Below are 18072 nucleotides of genomic sequence, written 5' to 3'. Positions count from 1 at the left end.
ACTGTACACGAGACGACTAGGGGGGTGTTTGTTTCAGAAGTCTTAGGACTTTTTCTAGTCCCAGGGACTAATAAAAAAGACTCTCCAATAGAGTCTTTTTCTAGTTTTTTTAGAAAAAATTCCTCCCGTTTGATTCCTAAAGATTTTTTAGGGATTTTTTCTAATCTCTCGGACTAAAAAGTCCCTGAACCAAACACCCCTTAGGTACTACTACAGATATCTGTAGGGTGGAAAATATCGCTGCATTATTTACAACCCAGGGGTTTAGCTGTGTCATGCATTAGTGGCGTGATTAGGCTGGTCACAATGGGCAAGAACATAAGCTAGTAACTTCACACTTCCCTAGACTATGTTACTACCTCCATAGTGGGTAGGAACATCTATGTAGTGTCATGCAACGATGTATTTATTAGGTTATAGACTCGTTGTTTCTTGGAGTGTGTGATGTTCCGGTAACTTAGTTAGTTACCACAAGCACCTCTCTCTTCATTAAATACGTGCCACATAAGTAAAGTTGTATTGAAGTGTGTGATGTTACTCCTAAGTTCCTCCCCACTGTGACCAGCCTTAGTCCCCACGTCAAAAAACGGGAGGAGTGGGCCCCGCGGAATCAGTCTCCAGCTTGCATGCAGCACGCCAGGTTGACGATGGGCGGGGACACAACAGAATCAGGTGGGCCCGGGTGTCGGTTCGCCAATGCCAGCCTACCCCGCCCTGGTCACGTAACCGTCAAATCTACTCTCTTGGCGCGGCGTGGAGTTGCGACCCATGGAGGATGGCAATTGGCAAGCATGCACCTGGCCACTGCTGCGTTCCATCTCGCCTCCCGCCACGCCTGCGCTTACACAGTACCACAAGAACGACGGAACTCTTTTTTTTTTCTTTTCTTTTTTTGCGGTGCAGAAACGACGGAACTTTCTACAGAGCCATGCACCGATCGATATGGCCACCAATTGCCCAATTGGCCAATGTCAGGCGAGCATACACACAATACTGTGAAAGTGTGAAGCCTCACGTGGCGCACGTAAAGGCCATACTACCCACCTTGTGAAGATGTGGTTTAAATTTTGTGTTAAGTTTGGACGTTATATGCTACAGTATATTACATATGTCGATATTTTCTAAAAAAAAGTATGGAAAAGAACATCTTGTTACGATACACAGTGTAATCTATTGAAAATATATTATTTTCCTCCTTTCTAAAATCGAAACCTCTCAAATTTTGAAACTAAAGGACCACGTCAATTATGTGCCATGAAAGTATATCGTTTGATTGGTATTTAAAAGAAGCTTCTGATGACATCAGTTTTGTGGCAAAAAATTCTTTTCTATACTATGTTTTGGAGAAAGGCGTTTTGGAGGCCGAGCTTCGTGGAGGCCTTTATTTTTGAAAAATTCAAATTCAAACTTTTATGGTTCAAAAAATTTTGAAAAAAAATATGCGTGTATGTAAGGATGTAACTCACATGTGTGTAAAAATTCATGATGAAATACCTTGAGTTGCGACTTGTACAAAAAAGACAAATCCATGGTCTGGGAGGATGAATAGTATCATGTGTTAAACAGCCTCAAGTTTGTCTTTTTTGCACAGCCCTCATTTCTATGTATTTTGAACTGAAAACTTACACACATGTGTATTATGCCTTCATGTATATCTCTAATTTTTTCAGAATTTTTTGAAATGTGAAAATACAGATTTCAATGAAATTTCAAATCTGAATTTGGAGGCCTCACTGGAGCCCGAGCTCCAAAAGGGATTTCCGCTACTTTTTGTGGCATATAACTCATATTTTGAAGAAAAAAAATTATGTTCAAAATCCGAGGAGCAACACCAGTCCTAATTTCTAACGTCTAATTTCATAGGATCTAGTTTTGTGGGAAACTTGAACTTAATTTAAAGTGCATGGGAAATTAAATTGGATATATTCAAGATATATGTTATGTTTTCATATACCGAGCAAGCACACATGTACAAAAACATACACCACACTATGAACCTCTATTTTAAACTTTTGATTCATGATTTCACGTGATATAATATTGCATGCAACCACGTGTACAGAAAACATACACCACACTATGAACCTCTATTCTAAACTTCTGATTCATTATTTCACGTGATATACTATTGCATTTTTATTTTATACTACCCTATAAAAGCAAGGGTTTGACAGATCCGCACCATCTTCGCCGTTCAACTAACCTCGTCTAGCGTCCTAGATTGTGTCCACAACATAAAAAGCCATCCCTAATATGTGATTTCCTTAAAGGACCGAATGTTGAGGAGAAACGCAGAATGAGAGGTACCCGGGATTACTGTGGGACGATCAAAAATGAAAATGTTCAGCTACTTGAGGGAACAAATGTGGATGAAGATGCATGGCTGGATGAAAAGATGATTGACAAAAATGGGGAAGGGAATCCTTGTGAAGTCTTGTGTGCAAGCTATTCCAACATTCGCCATGTCATGCTTTGACTCGGTAAATGGATTATGCGACCATATCAGTGCAATGGTTAGGCATCTTTTGTGTGCACTAGGCACATGAAGATAATGTGAACAAGGATCACACGATAAATTGGGAGACATTCTCCAAGTCGAAGAAATCTTGGGTGCCTGGGTACAAAGACTTGTATGTTTGAATATGTCGATGCTGTGAAACAAGGATGGAGGATGTTAACTAACCCATTATCGTTACGTGCCAGAGTTTTGAAGGCCAAAATACTTTTCAGGAGTTGTTGTGTTTAATATGGAAGAGAAGCCCGAATTGTCGTGTGCTTCGAGAAGTATCCTCTGAGCAGACTAATTGTTAAAGGAAGGGGTTATGAAATGGGTAGGAGATGGAGCAAATGTTCAAAACTATGGAAGGACCATGGTTGCCATGAATGGATGTCGATCCACAATAACGTACTGGAGAAACAGTCTTGGATAGGGTTTTGAGCTAATCGAGTTGAGCACAGGTACTTGGGATGAGTAGCTAGTCAAGGAATGATATGTCCAGTGGATGCACTTGCGATTTTAGCCAACCCCTAGTGGGCGATCGATGTGATGCATGTGTTGGGGATCGTAGCAGAAATTAAAAACTTTCTACGCATCACCAAGATCAATCTATGGAGTATTCTAGCTACGAGGGGAATAGGAGTGCATCTACATACCCTTGTAGATCGCGAGCGGAAGCGTTCAAGTCAACGGGGATGATGGAGTCGTACTCGCTGTGATCCAAATCACCGATGACCAAGTGCCGAACGGACATCACCTCCGCGTTCAACACACGTACAGTTGGGAAGACGTCTCCTCCTTCTTGATACAGCAAGGAGGAAGGAGAGGTTGATGAAGATCCAGCAGCACGACGGTGTGGTGGTGGATGCAGCAGGATCCCGACAGGGCTTCGCCAAGCGCAAGCGGGGAGGAGAGGTGTTGCTGAGGGAGAGGGAGGCGCCAAGGGCAAGGGTGCGGCTGCCCTCCCTCCTCCCCTCTTTATATAGGAGCCTTGGGGGGCACCGGCCAAGGGGTGGCTTCCTCCCAAGCCAAGTGGGGGGCGCCCCCACCCCTAGGGTTTCCCAACCCTAGGCGCAGGGGGGCCCAAGGGGGGGCGCACCAGCCCACCAGGGGCTGGTTCCCCTCACACTTCAGCCCATGGGGCCCTCTGGGATAGGTGGCCCCACCCGGTGGACCCCCGGGACCCTTCCGGTGGTCCCAGTACAATACCGGTAACCCCCGAAACCTTTCCGATGGCCGAAACTGGACTTCCTATATATAAATCTTTACCTCCGGACCATTCCGGAACTCCTCGTGACGTCCAGGATCTCATCCGGGACTCCAAACAACTTTCGGGTTACTGCATACTAATATCTCTACAACCCTAGCGTCACCGAACCTTAAGTGTGTAGACCCTACGGGTTCGGGAGACACGCAGACATGACCGAGACGCCTCTCCAGTCAATAACCAACGGCGGGATCTGGATACCCATGTTGGCTCCCACATGCTCCTCGATGATCTCATCGGATGAACCACGATGTCGAGGACTCAATTAATCCCGTATTCAATTCCCTTTGTCAATCGGTACGTTACTTGCCCCAGACTCGATCGTCGGTATCCCAATACCTTGTTCAATCTCATTACCGGCAAGTCACTTTACTCGTACCGTAATGCATGATCTCGTGGACAACCCCTTGGTCACATTGAGCTCATTATGATGATGCATTACCGAGTGGGCCCAGAGATACATCTCCGTCATACGGAGTGACAAATCCCAGTCTCGATTCGTGCCAACCCAACAGACACTTTCGGAGATACCCGTAGTGCACCTTTATAGCCACCCACTTACGTTGTGACGTTTGATACACCCAAAGCACTCCTACGGTATCCGGGAGTTGCACAATCTCATGGTCTAAGGAAATGATACTTGACATTAGAAAAGCTCTAGCAAACGAACTACACGATCTTTGTGCTATGCTTAGGTTTGGGGCTTGTCCATCACATCATTCTCCTAATGATGTGATCCCGTTATCAATGACATCCCCATGTCCATAGCCAGGAAACCACGACTATATGTTGATCAACGAGCTAGTCAACTAGAGGCTCCCTAGGGACACATTGTGGTCTATGTATTCACACATGTATTACGATTTCCGGATAATACAATTACAGCATGAATAATAGAAAATTATCATGAACAAAGAAATATAATAATAACTATTTTATTATTGCCTCTAGGGCATATTTCCAACAGTCTCCCACTTGCACTAGAGTCAATAGTCTAGTTACATTGTGATGAATCGAACACCCATGGAATTCTGGTGTTGATCATGTTTTGCTCTAGGAAGATGTTTAGTCAACGGATCTGCTACATTCAGGTCCGTATGTACTTTACAAATTTCTATGTCTCCATTTTGAACACTTTCACGAATGGAGTTGAAGCGACGCTTGATATACCTGGTCTTCCTGTGAAACCTGGGCTGCTTTGCAAGGGCAATAGCTCCAGTGTTGTCACAGAACAGATTCATCGGGTCCGACGCATTGGGTATGACTCCTAGGTCGGTAATGAACTCCTTCACCCAGACCGCTTCTTGTGCTACCTCCGAGGCTGCCATACACTCTGCTTCACATGTAGATCCCGCCATGATGCTTTGCTTGCAACTGCACCAGCTTATTGCCTCACCATTCAAAATATACACGTATCCGGTTTGAGACTTAGAGTCATCCAGATCTGTGTCGAAGCTAGCGTCGACATAACCCTTTACGACGAGCTCTTCGGCACCCCCATAAACGAGAAACATATCCTTGGTCCTTTTCAGGTACTTCAGGATGTTTTTGACCGCTGTCCAGTGTTCCTTGCCAGGATTACTTTGGTACCTACCTACCAAACTTACGGCAATGTTTACATCAGGTCTGGTACACAGCATGGCATACATAATAGACCCTATGGCTGAGGCATAGAGGATGACACTCATCTCTTCTATATCTTCTGCCGTGGTCAGGCATTGAGCCGTGCTCAATCGCACACCTTGCAATACAGGCAAGAACCCCTTCTTGGACTGATCCATATTGAACTTCTTCAATATCTTGTCAAGGTACGTACTTTGTGAAAGACCGATGAGGTGTCTCGATATATCTCTATAGATCTTGATGCCTAATATATAAGCAGCTTCTCCAAGGTCCTTCATTGAAAACACTTGTTCAAATAGGCCTTTATGCTTTCCAAGAATTCTATATCATTTCCCATCAACAGTATGTCATCCACATATAATATGAGAAATGCTATAGAGCTCCCACTCACTTTCTTGTAAACGCAGACTTCTCCATAAGTCTGCATAAACCCAAACGCTTTGATCATCTCATCAAAGCGAATGTTCCAACTCCGAGATGCTTGCACCAGCCCATAGATTGAGCGCTGGAGCTTGCACACCTTGTTAGCATTCTTAGGATCGACAAAACCTTCCGGCTGCATCATATACAATTCTTCCTTAAGAAAGCCGTTAAGGAATGCCATTTTGATGTCCATTTGCCATATCTCATAATCATAGAATGCGGCAATTGCTAACATGATTCGGACGGACTTCAGCTTCGCTACGGGTGAGAAAGTCTCATCGTAGTCAACTCCTTGAACTTGTCGATAACCCTTAGCGACAAGTCGAGCCTTATAGATGGTCACATTACCATCCGCGTCTGTCTTCTTCTTAAAGATCCATTTATTTTCTATGGCTCGCCGATCATCGGGCAAGTCAGTCAAAGTCCATACTTCGTTTTCATACATGGATTCTATCTCGGATTTCATGGCTTCTAGCCATTTATCGAAATCTGGGCCCGCCATCGCTTCCTCATAGTTCGAAGGTTCACCGTTGTCTAACTAACATGATTTCCAGGACAGGGTTGCCGTACCACTCTGGTGCGGAACGTGTCCTTGTGGACCTACGAAGTTCAGTAGGAGCTTCATCCGAAGTATCTTGATCAGCATCATTAACCTCCTCTCTAATCGGTGCAGGCACCACAGGAACATTTTCCTGAGCTGCGCTACTCTCCGCTTCAAGAGGCAGTACTTTATCAAGCTCTACTTTCCTCCCACTTACTTCTTTCGAGAGAAACTCTTTCTCTAGAAAGGATCCATTCCTGGCAACAAAGATATTGCCTTCAGATCTGAGGTAGAAGGTATACCCAATGGTTTCCTTAGGGTATCCTATGAAGACGCATTTTTCTGACTTGGGTCGAGCTTTTCAGGTTGCAGTTTCTTGACATAAGCATCGCATCCCCAAACTTTTGGAAACGACAGCTTAGGTTTCTTCCCAAACCATAATTCATACGGTGTCGTCTCAACGGATTTCGACGAAGCCCTATTTAAAGTGAATGCGGCAGTCTCTAAAGCATAGCCCCAAAATGAGAGCGGTAGATCAGTAAGAGACATCATAGATCGCACCATATCCAATAGAGTGCGATTACGATGTTCGGACACACCGTTATGCTAAGGTGTTCAAGGCGGCGTGAGTTGTGAAACGATTCCACATTTCCTTAAGCGTGTGCCAAATTCGTGACTTAAATATTCTCCCCCACGATCTGATCGTAAGAACTTTATTTTTCTGTCACGTTGATTCTCAACCTCACTCTGAAATTCCTTGAACTTTTCAAAGGTCTCAGACTTGTGTTTCATTAAGTAGACATACCCATATCTACTCAAGTCATCAGTGAGAGTGAGAACATAACGATAGCCACCGCGAGCCTCAACACTCATTGGACCGCACACATCAGTATGTATAATTTCCAATAAGTTGGTTGATCGCTCCATTGTTCCGGAGAACGGAGTCTTGGTCATTTTACCCATGAGGCATGGTTCGCACGTGTCAAATGATTTGTAATCAAGAGACTCTAAAAGTCCATCTGCATGGAGCTTCTTCATGCGTTTGACACCTATGTGACCAAGGCGGCAGTGCCACAAGTATGTGGGACTATCATTATCAACTTTACATCTTTTGGTATTCACACTATGAACATGTGTAACATTACGCTCGAGATTCATTAAGAATAAACCATTCACCAGCGGGGCATGACCATAAAACATATCTCTCATATAAATAGAACAACCATTATTCTCGGATTTAAATGAGTAGCCATCTCGAATTAAACGAGATCCTGATACAATGTTCATGCTCAAAGCTGGAACTAAATAACAATTATTGAGGTTTAAAACTAATCCCGTAGGTAAATGTAGAGGTAGCGTGCCGACGGCGATCACATCGACCTTGGAACCATTCCCGACGCGCATCGTCACCTCGTCCTTCGCCAGTCTCCGTTTATTGCGCAGCTCTTGCTTTGAGTTACAAATATGAGCAACCGCACCAGTATCAAATACCCAGGAGCTACTACGAGTGCTGGTAAGGTACACATCAATAACATGTATATCACATATACCTTTGGTGTTGCCGGCCTTCTTGTCCGCTAAGTATTTGGGGCAGTTCCGCTTCCAGTGACCACTTCCCTTGCAATAAAAGCACTCAGTTTCAGGCTTGGGTCCATTTTTTGACTTCCTCCTGGCAACTGATTTACCGGGCGCGGCAATTTCCTTGCCGTCCTTCTTGAAGTTCTTCTTACCCTTACCTTTCTTGAACTTAGTGGTTTTATTCACCATCAACACTAGATGTTCCTTTTTGATCTCCACCTCCGCTGATTTCAACATTGAATATACCTCGGGAATGGTCTTTTCCATCCCCTGCATATTGAAGTTCATCACAAAGCTCTTGTAGCTTGGTGGAAGGGACTGAAGGATTCTGTCAATGACCGCGTCATCCGGGAGATTAACTCCCAGCTGAGTCAAGCGGTTGTGCAACCCAGACATCTTGAGTATGTGTTCACTGACAGAGCTATTTTCCTCCATCTTACAACTAAAGAACTTGTCGGAGACTTCATATCTCTTGACCCGGGCATGAGCTTGGAAAACCATTTTCAGCTCCTCAAACATCTCATATGCTCCGTGTTGCTCAAAACGCTTTTGGAGCCCCAGTTCTAAGTTGTAAAGCATGCCGCACTGAACGAGGGAGTAATCATCAGCACGCTGCTGCCAAGCGTTCATAACGTCTTGGTTCTCTGGGATGGGTGCTTCACCTAGCGGTGCTTCTAGGACATAATCTTTCTTGGCAGCTATGAGGATGATCCTCAGGTTCCGGACCCAGTCCGTATAGTTGCTGCCATCATCTTTCAGCTTGGTTTTCTCTAGGAACGCGTTGAAGTTGAGGGCAACATTAGCGTGGGCCATTTGATCTACAAGACATAGTGTAAAGATTTTAGACTATGTTCATGATAATTAAGTTCATCTAATCAAATTATTCAATGAACTCCCACTCAGATAGACATCCCTCTAGTCATCTAAGTGAAACATGATCCAAGGCAACTAGGCCGTGTCCGATCATCACGTGAGACGGACTAGTCAACATCGGTGAACATCTACATGTTGATCGTATCTTCTATACGACTCATGCTCGACCTTTCGGTCCTCCGTGTTCCGAGGCCATGTCTGTACATGCTAGGCTCGTCAAGTCAACCTAAGTGTATTGCGTGTGTAAATCTGGCTTACACTCGTTGTATTTGAACGTTAGAATCTATCACACCCGATCATCACGTGGTGCTTCGAAATAACGAACCTTCGCAACGGTGCACAGTTAGGGGGAACACTTTCTTGAAATTAATTCGAGGGATCATATTATTTAAGCTACCGTCGTTCTAAGCAAATGAGATGTAAAACATGATAAACATCACATGCAATCAAATGGTGACATGATATGGCCAATATCATTTCGCTCCTTTTGATCTCCATCTTCGGGGCGCCATGATCATCGTCGTCACCGGCATGACACCATGATCTCCATCATCATGATCTCCATCATCGTGTCTTCATGAAGTTGTCACGTCAACTATTACTTCTACTACTATGGCTAACGGTTTAGCAATAAAGTAAAGTAATTACATGACGTTATATGTTGACACGCAGGTCACAAATAAATTAAGACAACTCCTATGGCTGTTGCCGGTTGTCATACTAATTGACATGCAAGTCGTGATTCCTATTACAAGAACATGATCATCTCATACATCACATATATCATTCATCACATCCTTTGGCCATATCACATCACAAATCACTTGCTGTAAAAACAAGTTAGACGTCCTCTAATTGTTGTTGCAAGTTTTTATGTGGCTGCTATAGGTTTCTAGCAAGAACGTTTCTTACCTACGCCAAAACCACAACGTGAATTGCCAATTTCTATTTACCCTTCATAAGGACCCTGTTCATCGAATCCGATCCGACTAAAGTGGGAGAGACAGACACCCGCCAGCCACCTTATGCAACTAGTGCATGTCAGTCGGTGGAACCGGTCTCACGTAAGCGTACGTGTAAGGTTGGTCCGGGCCGCTTCATCCCACAATGCCGCCGAATCAAGATAAGACTAGTAACGGCAAGATAATTGACAATATCGACGCCCACAACTGCTTTGTGTTCTACTCGTGCATAGAAACTACGCATAGACCTAGCTCTGATACCACTGTTGGGGATCGTAGCAGAAATTAAAAAAATTCTACGCATACCAAGATCAATCTATGGAGTATTCTAGCTACGAGGGGAATAGGAGTGCATCTACATACCCTTGTAGATCGCGAGCGGAAGCGTTCAAGTGAACGGGGATGATGGAGTCGTACTCGCCGTGATCCAAATCACCGATGACCAAGTGCCGAACGGACAGCACCTCCGCGTTCAACACACGTACAGTCTCCTCCTTCTTGATCCAGCAAGGGGGAAGGAGAGGTTGATGAAGATCCAGCAGCACGACGACCTGGTGGTGGATGCAGCAGGATCCCGGCAGGGCTTTGCCAAGCGCAAGCGGGGAGGAGAGGTGTTGCGGAGGGAGAGGGAGGCGCCAAGGGCAAGGGTGCGGCTGCCCTCCCTTCCCCCCTCTTTATATAGGGGCCTTGGGAGGGCGCCGGCCCTAGGAGATCTAATCTCCAAGGGGGCGGCGGCCAAGGGGTGGCTTCACCCCCAAGCCAAGTGGGGGGCGCCCCCATCCCTAGGGTTTCCCAACCCTAGGCGCAGGGGGGCCCAAGGGGGGGCGCACCAGCCCACCAGGGGCTGGTTCCCCTCCCATTTCAGCCCATGGGGCCCTCCGGGATAGGTGGCCCCATCCGGTGGACCCCCGGGACCCTTCCGGTGGTCCCGGTACAATACTGGTAACCCCCGAAACCTTCTCGATGGCCGAAACTGGACTTCCTATATATAAATCTTTACCTCCGGACCATTCCAGAACTCCTCGTGACGTCCGGGATCTCATCCGGGACTCCGAACAACTTTCGGGTTACTGCATACTAATATCTCTACAACCCTAGCGTCACCGAACCTTAAGTGTGTAGACCCTATGGGTTCGGAAGACGCGCAGACATGACCGAGACGCCTCTCCGGTCAATAACCAACAGCGGGATCTGGATACCCATGTTGGCTCCCACATGCTCCTCGATGATCTCATCGGATGAACCACGATGTCGAGGACTCAATTAATCCCGTATTCAATTCCCTTTGTCAATCGGTACGTTACTTGCCCCAGACTCGATCGTCGGTATCCCAATACCTTGTTCAATCTCGTTACCGGCAAGTCACTTTACTCGTACCGTAATGCATGATCCCGTGGCCAACCCCTTGGTCACATTGAGCTCATTATGATGATGCATTACCGAGTGGGCCCAGAGATACCTCTCCGTCATACGGAGTGACAAATCCCAGTCTCGATTCGTGCCAACCCAACAGACACTTTCAGAGATACCCGTAGTGCACCTTTATAGCCACCCAGTTACGTTGTGACGTTTGATACACCCAAAGCACTCCTACGGTATCCGGGAGTTGCACAATCTCATGGTCTAAGGAAATGATACTTGACATTAGAAAAGCTCTAGCAAACGAACTACACGATCTTTGTGCTATGCTTAGGTTTGGGTCTTGTCCATCACATCATTCTCCTAATGATGTGTTCCCGTTATCAATGACATCCCCATGTCCATAGCCAGGAAACCATGACTATCTGTTGATCAACGAGCTAGTCAACTAGAGGCTCACTAGGGACACATTGTGGTCTATGTATTCACACATGTATTACGATTTCCGGATAACACAATTATAGCATGAATAATAGACAATTGTCATGAACAAAGAAATATAATAATAACTATTTTATTATTGCCTCTAGGGCATATTTCCAACAGCATGGTCATTCCACATGACCCAAAAGGAAAATTTAGTGTACAATCGGTCTTATAAGATTTTCTAATAGGTTGAAGAGGTGCACGGAAGCTCATCAAGGGAGGCATCAAGGTAACCGGGTTGCTCACTTCTCTTGGAATGATATTTGGAACTGCCCATGCTCACCGAATGTGTTCCAATTTGTTTGGCAGATTACCCATGACATTTTACCACACTGAGAAGCATTGTAAGAAGGGGAATTGAGATAGACCTACTTTTTCTAGTCGTGCACACTTTCTTGAGATGCAAAGGCATGGGCCAGATTTGGGGAAGGCTTAGGGCGGAGGGAGAGAGATGTGAACTAGTGTGGACGACAAGGCCAAAGGAAGTGTTGCATGTGATAATGCATACAAAAATACAAACTTGACAAGATCGTGGCCTTGTTGTGGATCGGGAGGAAAAACAAGAAACAAAATTAATGATGTTGAAGGGTTGCTTAGAGAAGAGGAAGTGATACAAAGATTGGGAGGTGTGTGATCGACTATGAGCAGCTATAGCTCCCCATTGTGGCGGCGAAACTTTGTATAGGCCAGTTCTTTTCAGATTTTGCAACAGCTTCTCCCAATTGGCCCTATATGTGCAACGTCGAAGAGCTACTTATGGAAGATAGGGTGAAGATAAATATTGATGGGTCGTCCGATCCTGACATGGAAATCGATGGATGGGGCTTTATTATCAAGGACCAGGCTGGAGATTTCATGGGAGCTAGCACACGTACAAAATATATTTCACTATGGATCCTCTCCAAGCTGAAGCTTATTGCTTGTCTAAGTGCAATCCGTGCAAACATCTGACTGGGGACTGATCAATTTGACTTGGAGTCTAACACCCAAGTCCTTCGTCCATGTCATTGAAAATAATGATTTAGACCTTAGAGAAACGAAATGCTCTTCTAGGAGATGAAGTTTCTCCTGAACTCAATTTTTTTTTCTAGTTTTACTATGTCTTCTTGCTCGAGAATTTGCAACAAGGTTGCCGACGTTGTCACAAAGTTTGGTGCAAGCAAGCATTGTTTGGCAGGATATGGTCCAAACCTTTAAGCAAGGTCTTATTGACATCGACATTTTCCTAGGAACCGACAGGAGCTACGTCTTTTTATTAAGAAGAAAAGAATTGATAGGTTAATAAGGAAAAGTGGTCGAAAACATGATACAACAACAACACATGCACACATGTACACACCAGCCTAGTCAACTGCTTTGTCACATCCAAGTGGCTAGAGACAACCCTCTACAACCCAATCCAAGGCTACTGCTCTGGCTTCCACACCAGCCCTGAGGTAGCCCAGTAGCATAGTCGAAGGCCATGCCGTTGAAACGCCCAAAACTATCACCCTACACGTTAATGATTTTTGGAATCATTGCACTGAATTCCATGCTTGCCTCATGGCCACGCACCAGTCTAGTCGAAAGACTATCATCCAAGCGACCAAAATCAACATCCCATGCGCATGTGATTTTGTAAGCCCCCTCTCCAACTTCCACACCGTCCCTAAGGCTGCACACCCGCATGACCGACGACAAAACTACCAATCCATACAAGCTGCCCGGCCGAGACGACTAACGGTGAGCAAATAACCGGATTACATAAATCTATCTCGAAATCTAAGGGGATACATTTAAGGAAGATGATAGTAGAGCAATATATTTAGTAACCCAAATAGCAGCGGAGTTCCACTGTCATGCAAGTACCTTGCTTACAAATTCGCAATCCACTAAAATAGAAAATAAACCTCACTCATCAACACAAAGATTTGACCGATAGATAATGGCAGAGCAATATAGAGTAACATAATACCAAAAGAGTTTCGTTCTCAATGCACTCATGCAAGTATATATCATAGACTGAGATAGACTGCCTCAACACACGCAGACTTATGATAGATAGGTAAGCTACTCGATGACATGGATAGGTAGGCGGTTTGCAGGTAGAATGATAGGACTAGTCTGTGGTCTCTGAAGGTGGAGACGACGGCCCTCCAATCTTGTAGTCCCGCAGCGCAACCTCGAGCCTTCGAAGTGAGGCCATGAGAGAATCATCGGCTGCATCCTCGTAGGAGAAGTACTTCTTGTGCTGCCCAAGCACGAAGAGCACACTGATGTGAATCATGGCGATGGCGGAGCCGGTCTTGCCGTCGACGCCGTTCTTCTCGACGTCCTCCATGAGAGCACGGCAGTTCGAACGCAACTTGTAGAAGAGACCTGCCATGCAAGTCGTTGAGTGCGGCAGTTCGAACGCAACTTGTAGAAGAGACCTGCCATGCAAGTCGTTGAGTGCGCCGGGTCAGAAGATTCGAGGAGCGTGAGAGTTTTCTGGAGCACCGCCTTCACCTCATCGTCCGAGCACATGGTGGGCGTGGGCTCGACGAGTGAGGATTTCTTCACCATCTCGTACAGGCTGGTCCTCCCCTGATCAGCTTCACCCTGCAACCAGCCAACCACACATCGTGGTCTGAGTCTGATGTACATGCATGGAAACATCACGGCGGGGAAGATCTACACTAGCACGAGAGTGAGCATACCATGATCTTGTCATCCGCAGACATGTACTCCTCCACCGAGGCCTTGTTCTCACCCATGGAGGAGATGAGGAATTCCTGGGGGGTCAGCTTGTTGTGAGAGGTGAGCAGGAGACGGATACGAGCATGCACGCCGATCAGCATGTTGATGGCCTCATCTTCGTCGAAGGGTGCTCCTTCGACCATCCCGTCGCACGCCTTCTGGAGGGCCTCGACTTCTTTGGTGAAGCAAGCCTGCTCGGCGATGCTGCTCTGCTTTGGAACGCAGAGGCCCCGCAGCAGAGCGGACGTTTCCTCAGCCATGGTCTTGATCTTCTCCGCCGAGAACGCCTGCAGATTGTGAGACAACGAATTCGCAAAAGAAGTAAGTAAATAAGAAGATCATCATGAGACAACGCGGTTTATAGCTAACAGATCTACACATAACAAAACGAAACATTGCAAAAGCGAAACCAAATCACAGAGAACAAGCGACTACGGCGAACATCGCTGCCGATGCCGACGTCGCATCCACGTGCTCAGACAAGGCTCGCGACGAGGAACGCCTGCATCTCGCGGCGAGTTCGGCGTAGAATGCGCGGAACGCGTACATCTCCGGCCCCATCATTCTCAGCAAGCGCCAGGCCGCCCCAAGGCGCGCCAGGCATGTCCGCCGCCGCGCAGCTTCGGCGACCGGGCCACCGTTACCTAGCACACTCCCGAACGACGCACACACCGACCCGCGCGCGCCCTATCTCCAGTTCTCCACGAGGGAGCCCCTCGACCAACGCGTGCGGCGAGCACCGCCGAGATATCCGATTGGACGCGTTTCCCGAACTTCCCTAACAGCTATAGAACGTCGCGAGCACGACAGCACCAGGCGGCCGCAGCCGCTCCACGGAGACGATCGATCTACACCAACCGCGGCAGGCCCTAGCCCTACAGCGCGCCTATCCGCCGCCGCGTACCCTCCCAACTTGAGCAACCCGGCCACCGCCACCATGCGCATGCACTCCCGCACTAGGCGTACCCACCCTGCAGCGCGCGCCCTTGCTCCGCGAGCCACTCAGACGCCGACGCCTCCGAGAGGAGGACGCTGGCGCCGCTCTCAACGCCACGCCTCCGAGAGGTTTCCGAAATAGTTCCACACGGATCTCGCGCATAGTAGAGAGTAGACTAGACGGAGGAAGGGAGGATAGCCGGATAATATATACCTTGGGCTTGAGGTCGTCGTCGGGGAAGGCGGGGCCGCGTCCCTGGACGGCAGCGAGCGTGGCCACCGAGCGCTTGCCGTCCACGGCAAGCACCAGACCGCCGGCGGCGCCGGCCGGCGCTTGCTTGGCGGAGACCACCGAAGGCGACGCCGACGCGGCCTTGTTGCCGGCCAGCACGAGAGAGGCGCCTGACGACGGCGTGGTCTTCCCGGCGGGTAGCATGACGCACGGCAGGGTGGAGAGTGGCGAAGGCAGAAAGGGTGGAGAGAGAGGGGTGAGGTGAAAGTGGGAAGGGCGAGGAGGGGCGTGGGTGCATATTCGGTATATATAGCGGAGCGGGGCGCGTGATCACATGGCGTGCGTGGACTGAGGACGACGGAACGGTTGCCAGAAAGATAGTCTCGGAGTAAGTCCGTCAGGGGGTCTCTCTGATAAAGCAAACAGAAGCCGCAGGAGGGTCATGCTGACATTCTTCCCTTTGGTTTGTGGTTGGTTGGGTCTTGTTTCTCTTTTACTACTATTTTCCTGGTTGTTGCAGATTGACCACGGACGGTCTTGAATGAAGAAAATACGGCAGGCTGAAATAAAGATAAGAATAACATGCATGGACCAACTCAACGTAGAAATTGAAACATCCACCCCAAAAAAGCCTCAGTTCCTTCACATATATAGTATTGATTCTCACGTCCACTTCCCTCTGCGTGCTTTGGCTAAAGTAAACAGGGCAGGCGCGAGCAGTTGAGGCGCCATGGCGCAGGAGCGCGGCAGCCAAGCAACAGCTAGCGCAGTGTAGTTTGATTTCTTTCGCAATGACCAAACGGCGACCGTGTCAACAAGATAAGGATCCGGAACAAGCGACTGTACCGGTCATTTGGCTAAAGTAAACAAGCGACTTTACCAGATGAAAACTAGAGTATGAATTTGCCATAAAACAAAATGGATGGATAATATGGAACTCCACCGTCTCCGTTGTTTACAAGTGTTTCATTGCCGTCAGTACAGGGTAGGGAGCGGGTGCGTGATCACACCATGGTCATGCGCATGGGTGTGAAGCCAGGCCAACGGGTGCCCGAAGGATCGGCCAGATACTATGGAACAACCAGAACCAGTGCAACATTTTTCAACTTGGACCAGAGATCCGTTTGTGCCGTCTGATAAAGTGAAACAGTGGCGATGGCAGAACATACTACTCCCTCCGTTCCAAATTACTTGTCGCAGAAATTGATATATCTAAAACTAAAATACATCTAGATACATCCATACTTGCGACAAGTAATTCGGAACGGAGGGAGTACATGGCAGAGGCAGTTTCTTTGATTGTTTTTTGCTTCTTTCTACCGAGGCCAAGGGCGCAGCACGTACGGTGCATGTTTCTTTCTTCCCTCCCAAGTTTGACCGGGCCTTAATTTCCTTTCTTTTTCTTTCCTGGTTGTTGCACGCTTTTGGATGATGAAATATCGGCAGAAATAAAGATGAGAATAGTAGCGTGGATCAAGGCAATGTACAAGCCTCAAATCCTTCCTTCCCGTTTCGAAAAAAGTTTTTACCGTTTCGAAAAAATCCTTCCTTCACATAAAATGTATATTAACCTTTTGCGTTTAGTTACAACAAACAATTTGGAATCGGTAATTGGAATTGCAAGGGACACTACTTGTCATCTGTAAACTGCCGTTATCTGCGTCCTTGCGTCTTTCTCTTTTGCCAAAGTAAACAGCCGTTCTGGCGGCAACAGTGGGCAGTGGCTTTTACCTGCCAAAGCAACAGTGACCGTATCAGCGCAGACGTAGGGAAGTTTGGACTGGACGCACCATCCAAAGCATGGTTTCTTTCCTTCCTGCATGGTGGGTGTCTGCATGTGGGGCCCTCCAATCTGGGGATACAAGACTCCACAATCAACCCGTCCCGCTCTACTCCGAGCTGTAGCACTCTTCTTCACCCTGCAAGTGCCTTTGGTAAAAGTAAACAGGCAGGCAGGCTCGGTGGTGGTTGCAGGCAGCACCTCGCACACACGGTGCTTGGTTTCTTCCGTGCCAAGTTTGGTCGCGTCTCATTTTTCCTTCCGTTACTGCAAATTACCCACGATTTTGGAACAAGAAAAAAAAGGTATGAACCGCCGCGCGCAGGCGCAGTTGAGGCGAGCAGGACCATGACCCGTGTCAACAAGAAAACGACGGACTCATGCGAGGCATGCTTTTTTTCTTCTTCTTTCCCAACGACTGAACTGAACCACGGCCGTGTCAGCAAGAAAACGACGGACCCAAAAGCACAAATCTGGACGCCGTGTACGTGCCGTTTTTCACCCTGTGTTATTACGGTTGTGCTGCATGCACTGGCCACCAAAAGGGATGCGCGCGCTGCGGTGCACGTAGAGCAGTCCCAGTCACGGACGCCACGCCGCCACCTGCGGTCGTGCAATCTTGGGGCTTGTTAGAGCAACTCCAATAAGGCGATTCATACGGACGGCGAATTTATTCGTTTTTTGTTCAAGTTTTTTGTCCTTTTGGATCGGTCACCCGCCTGGCATCCACTCTATTTTTAATATGGGTCGACAGGGCGCCCAACGCATCGACCCATATGTGCCTGCGTGGCCGGCTG

The 18072-nt window shown here is 47.3% G+C and overlaps 1 protein-coding gene across 1 annotated transcript; it reads right to left on the bottom strand.

Moving 5' to 3' along the window:
• Positions 1–13529: 13529 nt before the first annotated feature.
• Positions 13530–15757, bottom strand: LOC123106572 (uncharacterized). Its single transcript, XM_044528689.1, has 3 exons — positions 15478–15757; positions 14288–14614; positions 13530–14189 (listed from the first exon to the last, which is right to left on the bottom strand). The coding sequence occupies exons 1-3, from the start codon at positions 15697–15699 to the stop codon at positions 13872–13874; spliced, it is 867 nt and encodes a 288-aa protein (XP_044384624.1). The 5' UTR covers positions 15700–15757; the 3' UTR covers positions 13530–13871.
• Between the last annotated feature and the right edge of the window lie 2315 nt (positions 15758–18072).

Source organism: Triticum aestivum, chromosome 5A (assembly GCF_018294505.1).
Source record: "Triticum aestivum cultivar Chinese Spring chromosome 5A, IWGSC CS RefSeq v2.1, whole genome shotgun sequence".
NCBI lineage: Eukaryota > Viridiplantae > Streptophyta > Magnoliopsida > Poales > Poaceae > Triticum > Triticum aestivum.
The sequence above is the reverse complement of the archived record's forward strand: the minus strand, read 5'-3'. Positions and strand labels throughout refer to the sequence as shown.

Coding starts and splice junctions, on each gene's coding strand:
- LOC123106572 (XM_044528689.1), bottom strand. CDS start 15,699: ATGCTACCCGCCGGGAAGACCACGCCGTCGTCAGGCGCCTCTCTCGTG. Junction 14,615..15,477: donor ACGACGACCTCAAGCCCAAG/GTATATATTATC, acceptor CACAATCTGCAG/GCGTTCTCGGCGGAGAAGAT. Junction 14,190..14,287: donor CTGCGGATGACAAGATCATG/GTATGCTCACTC, acceptor GGCTGGTTGCAG/GGTGAAGCTGATCAGGGGAG.